At 40.5% G+C, this 17367-nt stretch overlaps 1 protein-coding gene across 2 annotated transcripts in view; it reads left to right on the plus strand.

Annotated features, from left to right (window-relative positions):
- The window catches only part of NCK2 (NCK adaptor protein 2), a 90538-nt gene extending 87770 nt beyond the window's left edge, over positions 1-2768 (plus strand). For both annotated transcript variants that reach the window (XM_030475781.1, XM_030475780.1), the window contains one exon: positions 1394-2768. In XM_030475781.1, the coding sequence (XP_030331641.1) occupies positions 1394-1588 (195 nt within the window). In that variant the 3' untranslated portion in view covers positions 1589-2768. The remainder of the gene's footprint in view (positions 1-1393) is intronic.
- The last annotated feature ends 14599 nt before the right edge of the window (positions 2769-17367 follow it).

The following is a 17367-nucleotide window of genomic DNA, read 5'->3' on the forward strand; positions in this document are numbered from 1 at the left end:
GTGTGCCTGAGAAAATGCTGTCTTTCAGCTTACTTGGGTACATACTCAGTGTCGTATCAGACTGTCCAAACACAGTACAGAGGACCCCAGAGGCTGTGGTTATATGAACCGGAGTCTGGTGACAGCAGTAACGTCCGAGGGCTCCTACTTCCCCCCACTTGGTCCTCTGCTGTGCCGCAGCTGCATCGGGGTGGTTCATAAGGTGATGCTGTGAACCAGACCGCCCCTTGTGGGGTTTGTTTAGCCTGGGAAAGTTCAGGTTCACAGTACTTGCCTGACCAGGGACTGCAGGAAGGCTGCATCTGAAGTCTGACACGTGCATTCAACAGTTTCTGCGTGAAGCTGTGCCTTCAGTGGGCAGAGACCCTGCGGCAGTACCTCCAGAGTCACATCTGGCATTACTTACCTCCATTAAGTGCTTGCTACAAACTAGTGTGTACTTTTTATTTTTCATTATTCCATTTCTTCCCCTGGCTGGTGACACCAGCTCCAGCCACGTCGCGCAGGGCAGGGCCCATGCTCCTGTCTCTAGGGCCAGCCAGCAGCCGTCGATGGCTAGAGAAGAAGTTCAGCTGAAAGCAAGGGATGGTGTGCCCTTTCTACCCTCCCCTGGCAGCATGTGGTGCAGAAAGCAGAATGGTCTCATCCCAGCTGTTGGGATGACAGTGCTGTCTTCATTAAAGCAACTGATTGCCAAAACGAAGAGATTTATCACATGAAATTGTTCTGTCCTGAATAACTTAATTAGTGCTTACATTTTGTCTTTTGTGGGTGGTGGTTTGATGGTGAGAGCCATACTGTGTTTTTATTCTACAGCTTTATCCTTTTTTTACAAAAAAGGTGTACTCAATAGGAGAAATTATTCCCCATACATGTTGTAATGAAGATAAAAGGTGAATGTGGTTTTGTCTTTTGCAATGCAAAGCAAGAACGGCCCTCTAGTGGTCACGGCTCTGAAAAAAGCAGTATGTGGAATTTTCTTCATCTCACTCTAGTAATATTGCAATAATTGCTTTCTGCAGGACTTTCTAGGAAGGAAATCATATGTGGTGGAAGTTTTCCCCTTCTCCTTGATATTCTCCTGCTTCTAGATTGAGTAGCTAAGATAATATTTGCAATTTAGTCATGTAATTGGCAGCTTCAGACTGTGCATCTGGGGAGCTTTCACTTAACTGACTTAACTGTGCACGTTAATAATGGTGGCAATTATTTATTGAATAATAGACTATTGGGTTTCTTAAGTAGCTAAAGCACCAAGCTGTGGAACAAAGCCTAGCATAAATTACCATAAGCTGTATGACACAGTTTGTTCCTGAAACCACAAAATTACGCCTTCGTTTTGTTCACTTTTATGTAATTCTTTTTTTTTTTCTTTTTGAATTCTTCTCAACAGCCCAGTGACTTCTCAGTCTCTCTAAAGGCATCGGGGAAGAACAAACATTTCAAGGTGCAGCTCGTGGACAATGTCTATTGTATTGGGCAGCGTCGCTTTAATACTATGGATGAGTTGGTGGAACACTACAAAAAGGCTCCCATCTTCACCAGTGAACACGGGGAAAAGCTATATCTTGTGAAAGCACTTCAGTGACGTTGAAGATGGACTTGGCCACCTGGGCCTCTTATAACTTACAAGCCTTAGGTCCTAAATTCACTTTTATAGAGCAGAGCAATATCTGAAGCAGGCTTAAGGAATAGGCTCTTTCTAAAGTGTTTGCTCTGTTGGTTGCTGTTTGTCCTTTTTTTTGTTTGCCTCTTTTTTGTGTTCCAGTTCTGTTAATCTCCGACCACCTCTCTTCAGGTTGAGAGTTTCCCTTGGGTGGCCGTGGCGAGCACTCACCTTCCCGGCTGAGTTCAAAACTCCCCTCTCCACTGTACGTTTACATAGTTAGCTCAGATCAAGGAGGGGCGTTTTCAATTCAAACCAGTGTTAATCTGTTCAGATTGCTCACACAGGCAGAACTCTCCGTTCAGAGACATCGGGCACAGTTTGAATGCACTGAAGCTGCAGCTACTTAAGTGAGAGAGAGTAGACCTAACAGCTGTGGCTGTGAGTTCTGTAGCTATATCGCTTACCGAGTAGTATATTACAAAACCTCCTAGTTCCTAGAAGCACTCTTTACACTGTACTCTGCTATTACATTGCCTCTCTGACTCTTTGTAAAGAGTACACTAATTAAAAGCATTTTGTAATAGTACTTCTTAAACTACTATGGTAAGATTGTAGTAAAAGAAAACTATCTAGTGTATTTTGGTCTGTAATTGCAACAAAGAGAAATTTTATGTGAAAGTTGATTACTAGAGAAAGAATCATTGAATTGTAAAGGCTGAATGTTTTGGTAATCTACAACCAAATGTGCCATCCACATAATGCTTTTTCCTCTTGCCCTTCTGCTTGTTTGAATTAAACAATTATGTATTTAATTCTCAAAGTAATATGTATCTGTAGCTGATTGTTGACACTAATACAGAAGATTAATAAAAACTGATCTTGGGACAGGGTGGGGCGGGCTACCAACACTATATATATATTTGCTTTACAGAAAGAAATCTTCGGGTTTTACAGAGGATGGTGTGGTTGGTAGGAAGAGACACACAGAATGTTTATGAAGAAAATGCATTTTTCTCTTTTCTTTACATTTAAACTCCTTTATGGTTTAAATATACAGTCTTTAGATGGCACATTCCTGAGATTGAAGAAGGGATCATGAGATCTCAAAATCTTGCATACTCAGTTTTTTGGATATTGTAATAAAAAAGGTATTATGTCACGATGGAGTACTGGATTTATCCTTGGGTGGTAGTCCTGGTGTTGCTGTAGCAAGGTAAAATAGAGTAAATAATGAATTTGTTTGTCTTGGAATTTGTGTGGCCTAAAGAGAAAACTTCTGTGACTGCAAAGGACAGTTTGATATGAGGCAGTGACTAATGAGCTCCATGTTACTTGTTTCTGTGATAAGTAAGTCCGTTCATAGCTTTAATGAAAACTGCAAGATGGAGCTGTTTCCTGGTACCTTTTTGCTATTAAAACATGTTCCCTACCTGTTCTGTATTTCAGCCAGTGGTAGTACAACTACCTCTGTGTGTAATTCCAGTATGGGTTAAGCAGACACCAGTGCTGTCTGACTTGCTCTGGTGTAAATTATACCACTGCCAGAAGACTGCATTGTTACATCTGTGAATGAATTGCAGTCTTGCTCAGACCTGAGATGCAAGTACAATTTTTGAAGTTCTACGCACATGCTATTTTCTCACCACTCTCAAAATCTTATTTCTGTAAGATTATCTGAATTGACAGCTGTATTTCAATGAAGAACTGTATTTTTCTGTATTTGCATTAACTACAAATTGGGCAATGGCACTTCTGCTCGGTCCAGCTTAATGAAGAAAAGCAGTGATACAGAGCAATCCAGAACGGTCATGCATTAGCCTGAAGAGCACCTACCCATGACTGTCTTCTAAGAATATAGAAGCTTTCCCTAGGAAATTGGTGAGAAGTACCAATTGTTTACAATCTACCTACAGGACTCCACAGGGGGCTGCTTCTTAAACTTCATAAGTGAATTCTGCAGAGAATGTAGGTTTTTGCCTTCTAATACCTTAGTTCTTTCTTTAGGTGAACCTAAGCATGTACCAAGAATGGCAATGACATTAAGAAAATCAGCTATATGTTTGAGTGTTTTCAGATTTGAGTGAATTGCTTTTCAGTCTCATTGGCTCTTTGTAGTATTTGGAACAAATATATGGGAATGGTTTTCCTTTTCAGTAAACTCATTACTGCAATTACTCTTTCATGCCCCTTGTTCATTTTTCTGAAATGTTCCCTGTTTCCTGTTCCAGGAACCTTCCTATGCTCTTGCTATCCTTTTTTTCACTTTTTTTCTTTATAGTCCCTTTTTACAAGCTCTCTAAGTCCCTAACCTCTTTCCAGTTTTAGTAGCTTAGAACTAAATCAAATAGACGGATAAGTGAAGTTTTTACCGTGTGCCTTTTTATTTATTTATTCTTTTGTTACCTCATCCTCTGCAAACAGCTTCAGAGTATTGAGATGTGGGTTGCTAAATGTATTTTGTTTTGGAAGCAGTTAATGAATTTATGACCCAGCAAGTCTCATCTTGGTTTTGCGCATGCTATATTTAATCAACATGCTCTCCATTCAACAAGCTCATTAATAGTTCTTCAGTTGTTCTCATCTTTACTGAGATAAGATTCTGGAAGTTTTGCTGCCTTTTTGACCTTATTTGCTGGATTAGGCCTAAGCATTAACAGTATCCAGTACTAACTGCTTAATAAAGGGAGAATAGACATGGATTTTATTTTTATTTTCCTATTTTATATGTACGTTTTTATTGTTGAAAACTCACCCCTGTTTTTTGACTAGTTAAAGCCTCTTTGTCAAAGTTTGGGGTTGGGGGGCTGTGGGGTTTTTTTTTAAGATGAGAGGAATTGTGGTGACCTGAGTTTCTTCACCTGCAGTTTTAATTAAAGGCTCAAATAATTTCTGATGTAGTAGAAGTGGTGATTTTTCTTTATGGTATTCAGTCTCAGTTTTCCCATCATACCTGGTTCGTATACGTGCATAAGTTGTACTTGTAAGAATTATTCCTGCACAGTTGTTAATGTTTTCTTATCTTGCGGGTGTTTATATAGGAATGTGAAAGAGTCGTCTGAACCTATAGCAGTTGCTGTACTTCCCATGCAGTGGCAGGAATTTGAGATTCATGTTTTCACTTCTAGTTCCGAGAGCTTATTGACGAGCTCCCTCTTCCAGTTATCTCAACCATTTGTAGTATCACTGAATAGCCCTACCTTGTCAAAAACCTGTCAATTCTGAACTTAGACATCACAGCACATCTGTTCTGTAGCACTCCTCTTCTGAAGATGTTTTATTTAAAGGGTGCAGTGGTAGCTGTTATTCATAAATATCTATAGTGTAGTCCTTGTTCCCAGCTTTTATGCTGTTCAGTCGTATGGAAGCATATGTGTATGAGGCATTTTCCAAGGAGTGGGGAGTTAGTGTTACACCAGCCGCTCCAGAGTGATGTATAGCTCAACACCAACTGGGAAGTGCTGCTCTTTGCACGAGTGCCTGCACTGCCACACTGCTGTTACTGATGGTGGTGTTTGGCCAAAAACATTCAGAGAGTTTCAAGGTTTACACTGATTCACAGATAAATGCACTCAAGCTTCTTCACAGGTCCCAAGCCAGGCAGCTGCTAGCCATGAACCCATGAACCCATGGCATAATGCTGAGTCTCAGCCTGAGTCTTGGAGAGAAGTACAGCAAAAACACTCAGTGCAGCTGTGCAGTGTTCAGCTGGCTTGGAGCATCTGTCAGCAAAATACTGCACAGCTGGGTACCAGGTAGCCACAGCTGACCTGATTTAGTATTGAAGATAGTCATGTATTAGGTGGGGACAAATTATTAAAGGGTTAATCTTAAGAGTGAACTGAGAGCATGCCAGGTAAACTCACATGGATCTACTCTGTTATGAAAGCAAAGGGTTTGCTTAGTCTTTGCTTTGGGGAGAGGAGAGAAGAGGCAATAAAGATGGACAGTTGGGTGATTAATGCAGGTGACTATATGAATGGACTGTAAAGTCCCACTGTTGAATGATTCTGTTTAGTGTTCTCTATTCAGGTATTTTTCTCATGAATTTGTATGAAATCCTTAGAGTTTACAGCTGTTCTTCCAAGCCTTTCTTGTAGCTTTTCTATACTGTAAAGTTTGCTGCCTGGTTTAATGGTTTCACTAAGGGGAAATAGAGATCTTCCACACTTAGAACAATAACTCTTGTTACAACACAAAGTTGAAGTACTTTTAAAATACCAGTGTACAATTTTACTTATAAGTCATATTTTGCCTAAATTATAAATAAAAAACTAGAAAAGGGATCACACTTCTTTTGGATTAGGTCTGGCAATTCCCATGGCAAAAGCTACTAAATAACTAAGGGCTTTTGTTCCTTCTTGGTCTTAAGCTAGTTTGATTCAGTGACTTAGAGGTAAATGAAACCTGTGCAATCTCCAAAATCTGAATCTGACAAGTTCTGTTTTCTTACTCCGATGGGATGGGATGACTCATTTTTAAATGGAAACTTGTTAACGTATTTATACTGATAAGCTGTGAAAGGTGTATTGCTAAACTAACTCTCAGCTCTTAAAACGCACCAGGAACTGTGGATCTTTCAACTCCTTTCTCTTCAGTACATCCAAAATTCAGTGCCTTTTGTTTTAAGAAGTGGAAAAGTATAAACCAGCAAGAGTACAGGGCGCGCAGTCCTGAATAGTGTTACAGATCACCTGGACCACATTAGTGAAAGGTTTCAGAGTAAAAGGGGGATGCAGGTAAATGCTGCTGTTCATTTGCTACTTGATCCTAGGTGGAATAGGCTTTGAAGTAACAAGTAAATGAGTTTAATACCTAATAGGTGTATGTTCTTGTGCTGGTGTCTTGCAAAAGCAATAGCTTAGTATCTTCTCTATTTTAGGGGGGTATTTCTATCTATAGATGTTGGGCATAGTGATAGTTTGTTGAAAAAACCAATACACAGAATATTTTTTGACCTATATTGACTTAACGTGAACTATAACCTCTATATAATATACTTAAAGCTATATTTTCTGGTCCTTTGCATGCCTCTGGAACCCTATGCTACTTTTGTATTTTAAAATCAAGTTTTTCTGGCATATTCTCTGTGTTTCTTTTCTTGTTACAAAATAGATTATCTCCCCTGAGCTCCCAAGCTCATACGGAAGCTGACTAACAGAAGTGGCATGTAACCATTGACAGATTAGACAAGTTTTTCCTTGCATTTTCTTTCATATGTGGTAATATTAAATGTTTTAGGAGTGGGAGGTTAAAAAAAAAGAAGACAATTTAACTTGACAGATTATCTTCAGCAGTGGGAGTTCACAGTTGCAAGGAAAAAGTAACAGGTAAGAAATGTTCTTTTCTATTTCCTTAAGTGGATTTAGTTTGGAATTTAGCTTGGCATCATACAGCACTAGTGCGTGAAGTATTACAAAGGTTAACAAATCATGCTGACTTGGTCCAGCTTAATGAAGGAGTGGATGGATAAAATCATTAATCCCAGTGTCCTGCTCTAGGAAATAGTATTCTTCAAAGGGAAGAACTGTGATTTGGGGGACCTTTTTGGTAGTGGGATTTTTTTTGTTGTGAGACTTCAAAAGAGGTGTTTTTCTCCAGTTTCCAAGCCAAATCTCACTTCTGAGCTTCTTGCTGAGAAGCATCTCTTTGGGTGTGAGCCAGGCCACAGAGAATACATTAACAGGAATTATTCTCCCAGCTGTAATTGAAACTGTGGCGGTGAATAATGGGTTACATTTTTTTTCATTAATTTTGATCTTCATTAAGTTGGATACATACATCTCTATGGTAATTAATTAGTGGGTTCCGTGGGTTACTGATTAAGGTTTTCACCTGGGTTCAAATCTAGCAAGTTAAAATAAGCCTGATGATTTTTATTTTTATTTTATTTTTTTGCTCCTTTTTATGTCGCAGAACCAGTAGCGCATTCAGTGCAATTATAACTGGTAATGCAAAGAAGCCCTTCAGTTGTGGGAGGCTGGTATGTTTGGAATACTAAGCCCATAGATGATGATGATAATACAGCCACAAAGAATCGTGGGTAAGGGCACCAGCAGACAGGCAGAGAGAACAGGCTCCTGGGATCATGAAGCAAGTATCCAATGGTTTCTCTTTGGACAATTAGGGTGTTTGTTTTCATTTGAATATGCATAGCTGATTTGTGAAAGTGAAACTTAGCCCTTTTTTTGTGTACAGTCTGTTTAGTGCAAAGTAAATTCCAGGAATTAGCACTGCAGGAGGGAAAATGGATGTTGAGTCGCTAAGAAAAATGAAGGGTGCTGGTGTTTGTTGGTAGCTTTCCTGTTGAAAATCATCCCAAGTTTCTATGCCAGTAAAAAGTGGGTTATTCCTCTGCATTACTTGGTTTTGCACTGACGTCAGCCTGACTTTGTGCTGGCATAACCTGTCTCCACTGAAGACAGGGTGACTGTGATTATGTTAGAAGACATTTCCATAACATAGTCAAGGCTCTTGTGCAGCTGGCTTGGGCTAAGCACAAGAGTTCAAGGTGAAGAGAAGAGCAAGTTGTTGAATGAGTATGCACCAGTAACGGATGAGTGCTACAAAGAACTCTTTTAATGCAGTTATTTTTGTCCTTTGCCTTTACTAATTCAGCAGTGGGTGCTGACATTATCAGTGTTTGATGTTCTGTGTTAATAAGGCACAAAGATGTTTCTTGTACTAACAGGTAACTTTGATCAGATGTGCCACTTCTCTGGCTTGTCTCTCTGAAATCATTCTGCTGTGAAATTCAGGATAGTTTAAGAGAAACGATGTCATTTCTTTTTAGCTGGCATTTCTGATACAGTATATAGCATATCTATGTTGTCAGCCTTCTGAAGCTCTTTGGTGTAACCTGTTCTGCAAAAATAAGACGTCTGAGCATGTTTCAGAAGTTAGCAATCTCATGTGGTGAGTGTTAGATTACCAGTCATGAGCCCTGTGATGGCAATATCTCATAGTTTTTAATGGTGGTCTTTGAAACTTGTCTCCCTAAATTAATGTCAGATTTGTCTTTTCTTTTTTCTTCACTGTTTCTTTTTTTTTCTTTTGTTCTTTTTCTTAGTCTTTTTTTTTTTTTTTTTTTTGGTCATTTTTTTCCACTCTCCACCTTTTCCTCAGAAATGCGCATGTATCTGTCTTTGGCAGTCCTGTTACTTCTCAGAAAGTCTCTTTGGCTGCCATTCTGAAACTTTGTGGACCATTTGGAACACCAGTTTTTCCATCCAGTGTTGGCTTAGTAGGAAATAATACCATTCTTGATGAATTGTATTATCCTGTGCGGGGGGACATAAGAACTGAAGGTGCTTTCCAATGTTATGATGATTCTTGGAAGCACTTTGTGCTAATGGAATGAACTCTGGCTGTTCTTTAAAAAGAAACAAAGAGAACAGGTTACAGTTCTGGTTCAAATAAAATCATTCCGTAAATGCTTGCGAATCATTTTAAAGCTGTAAGAAGGCAGAAGTTCGTTATATAATGCAATGCCAGGAACTACTTTAGTTACCGATGGGAGGAGGAGACTGCTTTCCTCAGCATTAGCAGAATGTTAAATCTGCAATACTCATTGAATTTTTGAAAAACAAACCAAACCACCTTCAGAAACATACCCAAAACCAAGCTGTGCATAACAAATACAATTATGGACCTTTGAGGATAGGGCACTGCGCAGTCATCTAGCTTGAATTTTTATTATTTTTCTGTTAACGGCAATGATTTTGCTTTCTGATGACTGATGAATCAATTTTTTCTTGTGTGTTTTCTAGTGCAATTGCATGTGGTCTGGCATTGCTTCCATTTGAGCTTGTTGAGTTTCCAGGAATCCTGCTTGTCCTGTGCTTTGTTCTGCAGTGCCTTCCTGCCCCATTTGCACTGGGTTTTCTACTCTGCCTTTTCTCCTTCCCTCCTGTTTTCTCTTGTGCCCTAAAGCTTCTCAGGTTTTTCAGTTCCTTCTTCTTTTCTTCAGTTGTCTCTACTCTCCCTCCTTTTTCAATCTTTAATATTCAAAGCCCATCTAATGAACAGGAGAAATTGCTGTGCTCCCTATTTATCCTTTATACATCCAGTTTGCAGAGAAGCATTCCACTTCCTCAGGTGGATCTGTATTTGTGCCATGAGCACAGCAAGGAACTGCTCTTATCGTTCACGGAGGTGGTTTGTTGGATGATATAATCCCAGCCTCAGCCAGCAGCTTGACTTTAGGGCTTCAGTGCACGTATTCTTACTGTTGAAGGCTTGGTGCTCAGACTAAGCAGCTGCAGCTCTGAATGGGGAGGGGAAAAAATATATCGTCAATATTTCCATGTATCTACCCCGAATGTCGCACAGCATGCTCATAAAAACAGAGGCAGTGATATTCTTATTTTGGTATTTGGAGTGGATTACCCACCCCTCCTTTTCTCCTTGCTGAAATTTCTTCTCCCTGACCTCCTGGATGGTATTTTCCAGTACTGAAGAGAGAGAATACCAAGGATTCCTCTAAGAGAGTTGCAATTCAGCAGTAGCTGTTTTGTAAGATGTGATTTGCTTGAAGTGTATTAATACATAGTTAGGCTGATGTAGTGGAGATGTTGCTGCTGAATATAACTATAACTCTGTGTTGTAGCTGTAAGTGACAGTTCAGACTGTTTATTGGGACTATTATAATTATGGGCTTTGCTATAAATCTTCATTCAAAAAGCTGATACTGTAAACAATGTCTTTTTAATTAAAGAAAGAAAAAGAATACCCCCAGCCCACGTACAAAAGGAAGGAACAGCTCAAACTGAAGAGAACAGCCAGAATAATTGCTGTGTGCTGTACAGTGATGATGGAGAGCAGACAAAGAGCATACACTGAGGAGCCATGGAAATGAGGCATCATAAAAGGACTGGTGACAGATAATGCTATTAGGAGCGTGCTCACCCACATAAATGCAATGATACATACGTTGACACCAGTGAGCAGTAGGGAAGTTCAGAATGATTGCACAAGGCGTTTGCTAAGGGACTGGGATTGGCAAGCCCAGGCTGGAGGAACTTCAGTTTTGTTCTGAAGCAGTTCTTGCTTTTTCTCTCGAGATGCAGAGACTGGGTATAAATAGCAGTGAGCTTGAATAAGCCGTCAGCCTCTGCTTCTGCAGCAGGAAATGAAGACATCTAAGGAATCCCTTTTGTGCCCGATAGATGTGTGTGTGCACATATTTACTTTCCATTTAAAAGATTTCTTCAAATTTGATTTGTTCCAGAACTAACTCCCTTATCCTTTCAGAATCAGTGCACACCTTTCTGCAGCAGGGTGATCGCTAGGGAAAGGTTTAATGACGTTTGAACACAAGTGCAGACTTGCCCTGGACTGCCCATGGGTGACTAATCCTTGATGAGCTCAGTGGTCTCTGAAGGGAAAGCCAATGTTTGAACCTTTTAGTTGTGCCCATGATTGCATTAAAAGTCTTTACTCTTCCACCTTCCTCACTGTGCTGACTGCTTGGGTACACATATCCCTCTGGCTTCTGCAATCTTTTTTGCAGTCCTGATACTTCTTCAGATTTTTATCTCAACTTTAAGTCTGATAACTGGAAAAAAAACCTCTTAAGCCTGCTTCTCCTCACACCAGACTTTCCCACTGAATATGAAAAATGGCCACACTTGTGTAGTTGTACACCTGCCAGTCAGGAAGCTGGTTGTCCAGTGCCATAACCAGATAAACATGTTGCCCACCAGCAGCATCCAGAAAATAACAGGAATGCAGAAATGCTCCGTCACCAGCAGAAGAGCAGTATGAGGCTCTATGTTGAGCCTATGTCATTCCATATGGATATGAGTTGGATCAGGAGCTGATGATGTGTAAAACTTAAGGTCAAGAGGTAAAATATGGTGCATGTCAGTTCCGAACTGGCTTTTTTCAATGCAGAGGTCTTAATGGCTGTGCTGGCCCTCCTATAACTGTACAGATGAAATAGCAGACTTACCAGTAAACACTTTAGGGTGATGCAAAGCCTGAAAAGCACTGAAATCCACAGGGGTGCTTCTGTTTCTGAAGCAGGAGAATGTAATTGTTGCAAAAGCAGTGATCTGGAGTAAAATGCACTGTTGTTAACACTATTGACTGACCCAAGCTCTTTGCTAGATCCCCATCAGTTCTTGTGGAGCCTTCTGACTTCTGGATGGGACCCATCTCCTCCCAGGTGAGATGGGTAGAAGTGATTTAGGAACTTTTAGCTGGGCTCTGAAGTAAGCCTTCCCTGCACTTTGGACTGCTGTTCTTGCTAGTGATGAAAACCACATCCATCATTTGCTGGCCTGAAAAAGAAAGCAGAGATATTTTCCCAAAAGCTTGGATCTGTGTCAGCAGAAATTAAGAACAGTCTTCTGAAATTAAGCTATGATAAATTGTGAACCTAGACAGCTAGAGATTTTCATGCTCATCTAAGATGACAAATAGCCAGATACTGAAGAAGTAGGAAGAGTTAATGAAGATGCTGCTTCTTAACGTCATTCACCCTTCTGTAAGCCTTGGCCTTCCCAGTGCATAGGGAAGTTTGACAGTACTTCCCTCCTAATTTCTTGCCCTTGAGCTCAGGAAACTGGGCGGTCTTGGTACTGTCTTCTGGTAAATGCTTAAAACTTACACCCGTCACTTCTGTGGAATATACAGACTTGTCAACATACTTCAACAAGATTCTTGTCTAATTATGCAAGCACAGACACAAAATTGCTGACCCTCAGTGATGCTGCCAAGTAAAGGCACATGTAGCTCTGTATATACATACACATATATATACATATATACACATTTAACATTTTTCTTGTAGGTGTTGGAACGTACTAGTGCTTACTCAATTTTTTGCATCTTCTTGTAGACTTCTAGCTGGTCCTTTGCGTACATGGCTGCTTTCCATAACAAGATACTGCTTGCAGATTCATATTCTTTATTTGGCACCCTGATTGTTACTTTGATAATGCTTCGGTTTTTAATGGCCAGTGGCCATGACCTGAGACATGGAAAGAGAAGATAATTTGCAAAGACCGTTGCAACATTACACAATAACCACAAAGAGCATCAACATTTACTTTGGGTGTTTTCTAAGGCCTATTACCAAGGCAGGCTGAAATTTAATGGAAAGATCAAAGTGACTAGACTTGGCTTTGGATCAAACTCTAATACAATTTATTTCTTATTGACTTTTGTTTGATAACAGAAAGCATTAAGGCACTTACCCTTATGATTTTAAGAGACCTAATTTTAGAGGATAGAGGGGATCAGAAATGGTAACTTCTGTTCCAGAGTAGCTGAATGAATTATACATCTGTGTTTTCTAAACTGTCATAGGCAAAGCTTATTTACTTTACCAATCTTGCAAAAAAGATAAAAAGTGGACATGGTGCCAAATCTGCAAAGAAAATGTCATATGAAAGAGGATTTCCTGCTTACTTTGGTATCAACTATTGCACTGTTCTTTAACTGAACTTGATTTCCTAGGTTTTCTGGTATAGAATCACTCTGGCTTTCCCCGGATTTTCTGGTTATTAAAATTCAGCTCCAGTGCCAGAACTCCCTTTCCTAATGTTATTTTACCCTAGCTAGAGGAAAGTGGTTAAAGTGCTAGATATATTTTTAATGGACAAAACCTTCTGACTGTTAGAAATTTAAATAATATTATGCTTTTTCTGGACTTAGAAACCTCAGGCTGGAGAAGAAAAGGATGCTATTCCTTTCTTGTTTGGTTTATTACACCTTTTGAATAATGTTCCAGCTCTCCAAGGCACACTGTGGTATTACTGTGCTTGTGCTCTTGGACCTTAGTTTCCATCCCATAGGGATTTTGTGCATTTTGTTCGTCTATAGTAAGTCAGTATTAAAAAATAAACTCTGGCTATGGAAACATACTTTCCCTTTGCCTTCTGGAATTACATAGCAGTCCCCCTTCATATTCCTGGTTTTAGGACTTGCTTTTGAGATAAACATTGCATCATTGTAGCAAAAACTTTATCAATATGTGAATGGGCTCAAAGGGTAGATTATGAATGGTTGGTTTCAATTTGTTCATCTCATGGTTTTTGATGTTTATCTGTGCCATGGCATAGTGGTATCACACAAACCTTAGCTAAAGTTTGGCAGTTTGTTCCTCTCTAGTTCTGTTTGTTTCAGCTTCTCAGTCCTTGCTGCTTAGTGATGTTTCTTTCTGCTCTACTGGCTGGAGCTGGTTGAATTCACAAGCTCAATATTGCAGCAATTACTCTGGAACTCATTATATGATGTTGAGTATCAGAGCTTGGCTACTTAAAGAAGAGAGGAGCAAGTTTCCAGGCAGGGATCAGGTTCTGACAACTGCTTGCAGAAGCATTTAGCGAGGTTACACCTGTTTATCTGCTGAAAGCCGGTCTCTTTTTCTTTCTTTTGCTGCCATTTTCCCACGTCTTCAGTGATTCACAGCCTCCTACTCTGCGGTCCACTGGGACTGCCAGAGATGACTTTGTTATGAGATGATGTTTCTTGGATGACCGAAGTTTTCCTTGTAATCTGATTCCATCAAGGGTATGGGATGGTGTTAGGCCTCTGGGACTTTTGGGAATGGCTTACATTGCGCACACTTAAGTGAAGCTTGTTCAAAGCGACCTTAAAAGTCGCTTTGAAGAAGCAATCACCAGTTTTCAGTTCTGGGCCCCAAGACATGAGCTACTGACATGCCCAAGGTCTTTTGGGTGGGTCTTGCTTGCTCCATGCTCAGCTCTCTTGCTCTCCTCTCCTCTAGTCCTAAACTCCCCTGTGCAAGCGGGTCACAGTCCCACATGGAGCCCCAATGTCTGTACTGCCCCGATGCTTTCATTGTTGTGCCTTTCTCTTGTACCTTGCTTAGGATGTGAGATTTCTCGATCACGCATAGAACTAAAAGCACAACCTTGGGGCCTGCTTATGAGACACCGTTGAAAAGCCTCTAGAGACTTCTGCTTGTCTCAGATGTGTAGAAGTCAACTCTCTTGACAGAGAGGTCTGTTTTCATTTTCTGTTTATGAGAATGATAACAAACCACAAACTATCCCAAGGTTACTGTATGCTGTATGCACTCTTTGTAGACAACCCCTACTTCTCCCTCCAAAAAAAAAGAGGGTATTATAAAAGGAATTAAAATAAATGGTACTGTGTATTTTCTGCTCCAGCTTGTTAGAGCTCCCATTTCTTCCACATGCTTTGCAGCACCGAGAAGTATAAACACAGCTAGTTGCCTCCTTTTTCAGCACTGCTTAGACAGCATATCACTCTGTTGATCAAATTCCCTGCCAGAGTTGCCAAGTGGCGAATCACACAAGTGAATGGACATTCATTCACTTGAAACTGCATTGGTGCTGCAAACCTGTTTCTTACAGGTCACTGATTTGCTGTCATTCAGGTGCTTAGGGATGTTATTCATCATCTTTTTTTGGTGTTGATCTGAGCCACACTTCAGCCTGTGAAGAAGGGTGCAGAGTCTATTCAATATAAATCTGAACTGTGGAATTCTCTCTTAAGGTACATGTTATAACGATGCCAGGGAATTAATTCCCTTGCTGCTTCTGCCACAAATAGGATTTAATGTGAGCTGAGAAACTTGAGCTGATGTTCAGTGTTTTATTGTATGTCAGGCGAGCCCGGAAACTTTTTCCATGAGGGCTGTGCATGCTGTTGACTGATTAAATACTTCACCCACTTCACCAGTGGGAGGTTGTTTAATTAAAGAGATGAGGTAGCACGTATATCAAACACTTGCTTTAATTCTGAAAACTTGGAAATGAGAATTAATAGATTCATGCAGAAGCGTGCTTACGGGGGATTAATGACTTTTGTTAAGCTGGTGATTATTCATTTCCATTTGAATACATTGCTCTGAGAATACACTTGGGATCCAAAAAAACATTAAAAAATGGGAATGTGGGAGCTTGAGGGTGGGAAGGCCAGGACTGGAATGTTTTCCTCCAGTGGCCTGGAACTAAAACCCCATGGCTGGTGCTTCAGGTAACTGTGACTGTCATTTCAGCCCTGCACGTGGCCCAGCGACTTACTGCTCAGTATTCAAGCATGGCGTACTAGCAAGGATAGGACTTAAAGAGAGCAGTAAAAATAGAGGTGTGAAGTACTAATAAAAGCCCTATTTCATGCCAGCGTTTGGGGTAAAACACAGTGAAGGTTTGCACAATGTTCACGTGGGCTTCAGTGTCATCCAGCTCTCACTGACACTCAGAATTCTCCCACAGGCTCAGAGACTTGGATCAGAAGTAGTTTACCTGGATTATCAGCACAACTTTTTTTCTCATGCCTTTCTTCATCCAGAGTAAAAGAAACTGCCTGCCATTTAAAACAAACAGCCAGTAGTCAGAGATGTGAGTAAGCCGTTGTTAAGGAGGTGCCCTGTAGAATGATATTTGAAAAACTGAGCTTGGGGTAGAACAAGAGAAAGCCAAGGTACCCAAGTGTGAGGTTTGATGCAGTAAGAAGGATAGAGGAGGGGGTGACAGGAAAGATCAGGAGGAGGAATGAGTCTCCACTGATAGTCACACAGAAAGGGAAGAACATTAACTCAGATCTGTTGATTGGCACAGGTACAAAAGCAATAGATTTCCCTTAAGTACAACTCTGCTGTCACAGCTGTTTGGTTACTGAAGTCTCCTCCCTTTTACATTACCTAAATGCAGAGGGGTTGCTGTAAGCTGCAGGCATGACTAAGGCCATGCCATATTCTCAGCCACGGTTATCCAGTCTATTTTATTTTTCCTAGCGCATTTTTACATCTTTATGTTTTTCACTCCTGAATGCTTCTGTTGATACTCAGACTTCCTCAACTGTTGCTTCTCACATTAAATGGGAGGAGAAGGGAGGAATAAAAACCTGAATGATTATGATGGGAGGATCCTTTCCCTGACTCTTGCAAATTCATTATTGGCAACAACTGACATTAACATGGTGGAAGATAAGAGAAGCACAAAAGAAGTGCGTGAGGGGTTAAAAAGCCAATGTAAGTGGCTGTAGAACGACATCTTCCTCTCTCAAATAAAATGTTCTCATCCACTAACCGTCTATCTCAGTCCTCATTAAAGTTAGTGGGAGTCTTTCCATTAACTTAAAAGGATATTGGATCAGCCCCAGATCCTCTGTGCAGGGCGTAACGGGCACAGTCTTTAAGCTCAGGGGTGAGTAGAAAGAATTTTATGACTGAAGAGTCTGTGTGAAATCCCAACCCTCTTGAATCCAATGGTGAAACATTAACTTCATTAGCGCTGGGATTTTGCCACTAGACTCAGCATGAAGTGAAATCAATGTGGTGAGAAACGGTGGGATGTTTGACAACAGAGATGCCAGCTATGTTTTATCCACGGCTGGAATGCCGAAGCGTGAACTATTTTCACTGTTGAGGTTTCATGCTGCCATTTCAGTGGCAATAGGAGTGAATTGAGCCTGACTGCAGCTGTCTGTCTCATATGGAGGAGGAATTCTGGCATGGCACCTGGCATGAGTTTTCCTTCCATAAACAATCCCTTGGGAGTTTCCCAGTTTACCGAGAGGTGGCTGTATCTAATATGCAGCAGATCACTGGAATACGGTACACTTCCATCCAGCAGCAGAGACTATGCCCATAATCCATACCCAGGTAGAAGAAAGCAAAAAGCAAGAGTTAAAATAAAAAGAAGGCATTTGGAAGAAAAGAAGCTTCTAAGAAAGTAATGAGCTTTTACCCATCCAGCTGAGCTATCTGCAGGGAAATGATGTGTTTTTCAATTGGAAAGAGATATGTGTGTGTGTGTGCG

Source organism: Strigops habroptila, chromosome 2 (assembly GCF_004027225.2).
Source record: "Strigops habroptila isolate Jane chromosome 2, bStrHab1.2.pri, whole genome shotgun sequence".
Lineage (NCBI taxonomy): Eukaryota > Metazoa > Chordata > Aves > Psittaciformes > Psittacidae > Strigops > Strigops habroptila.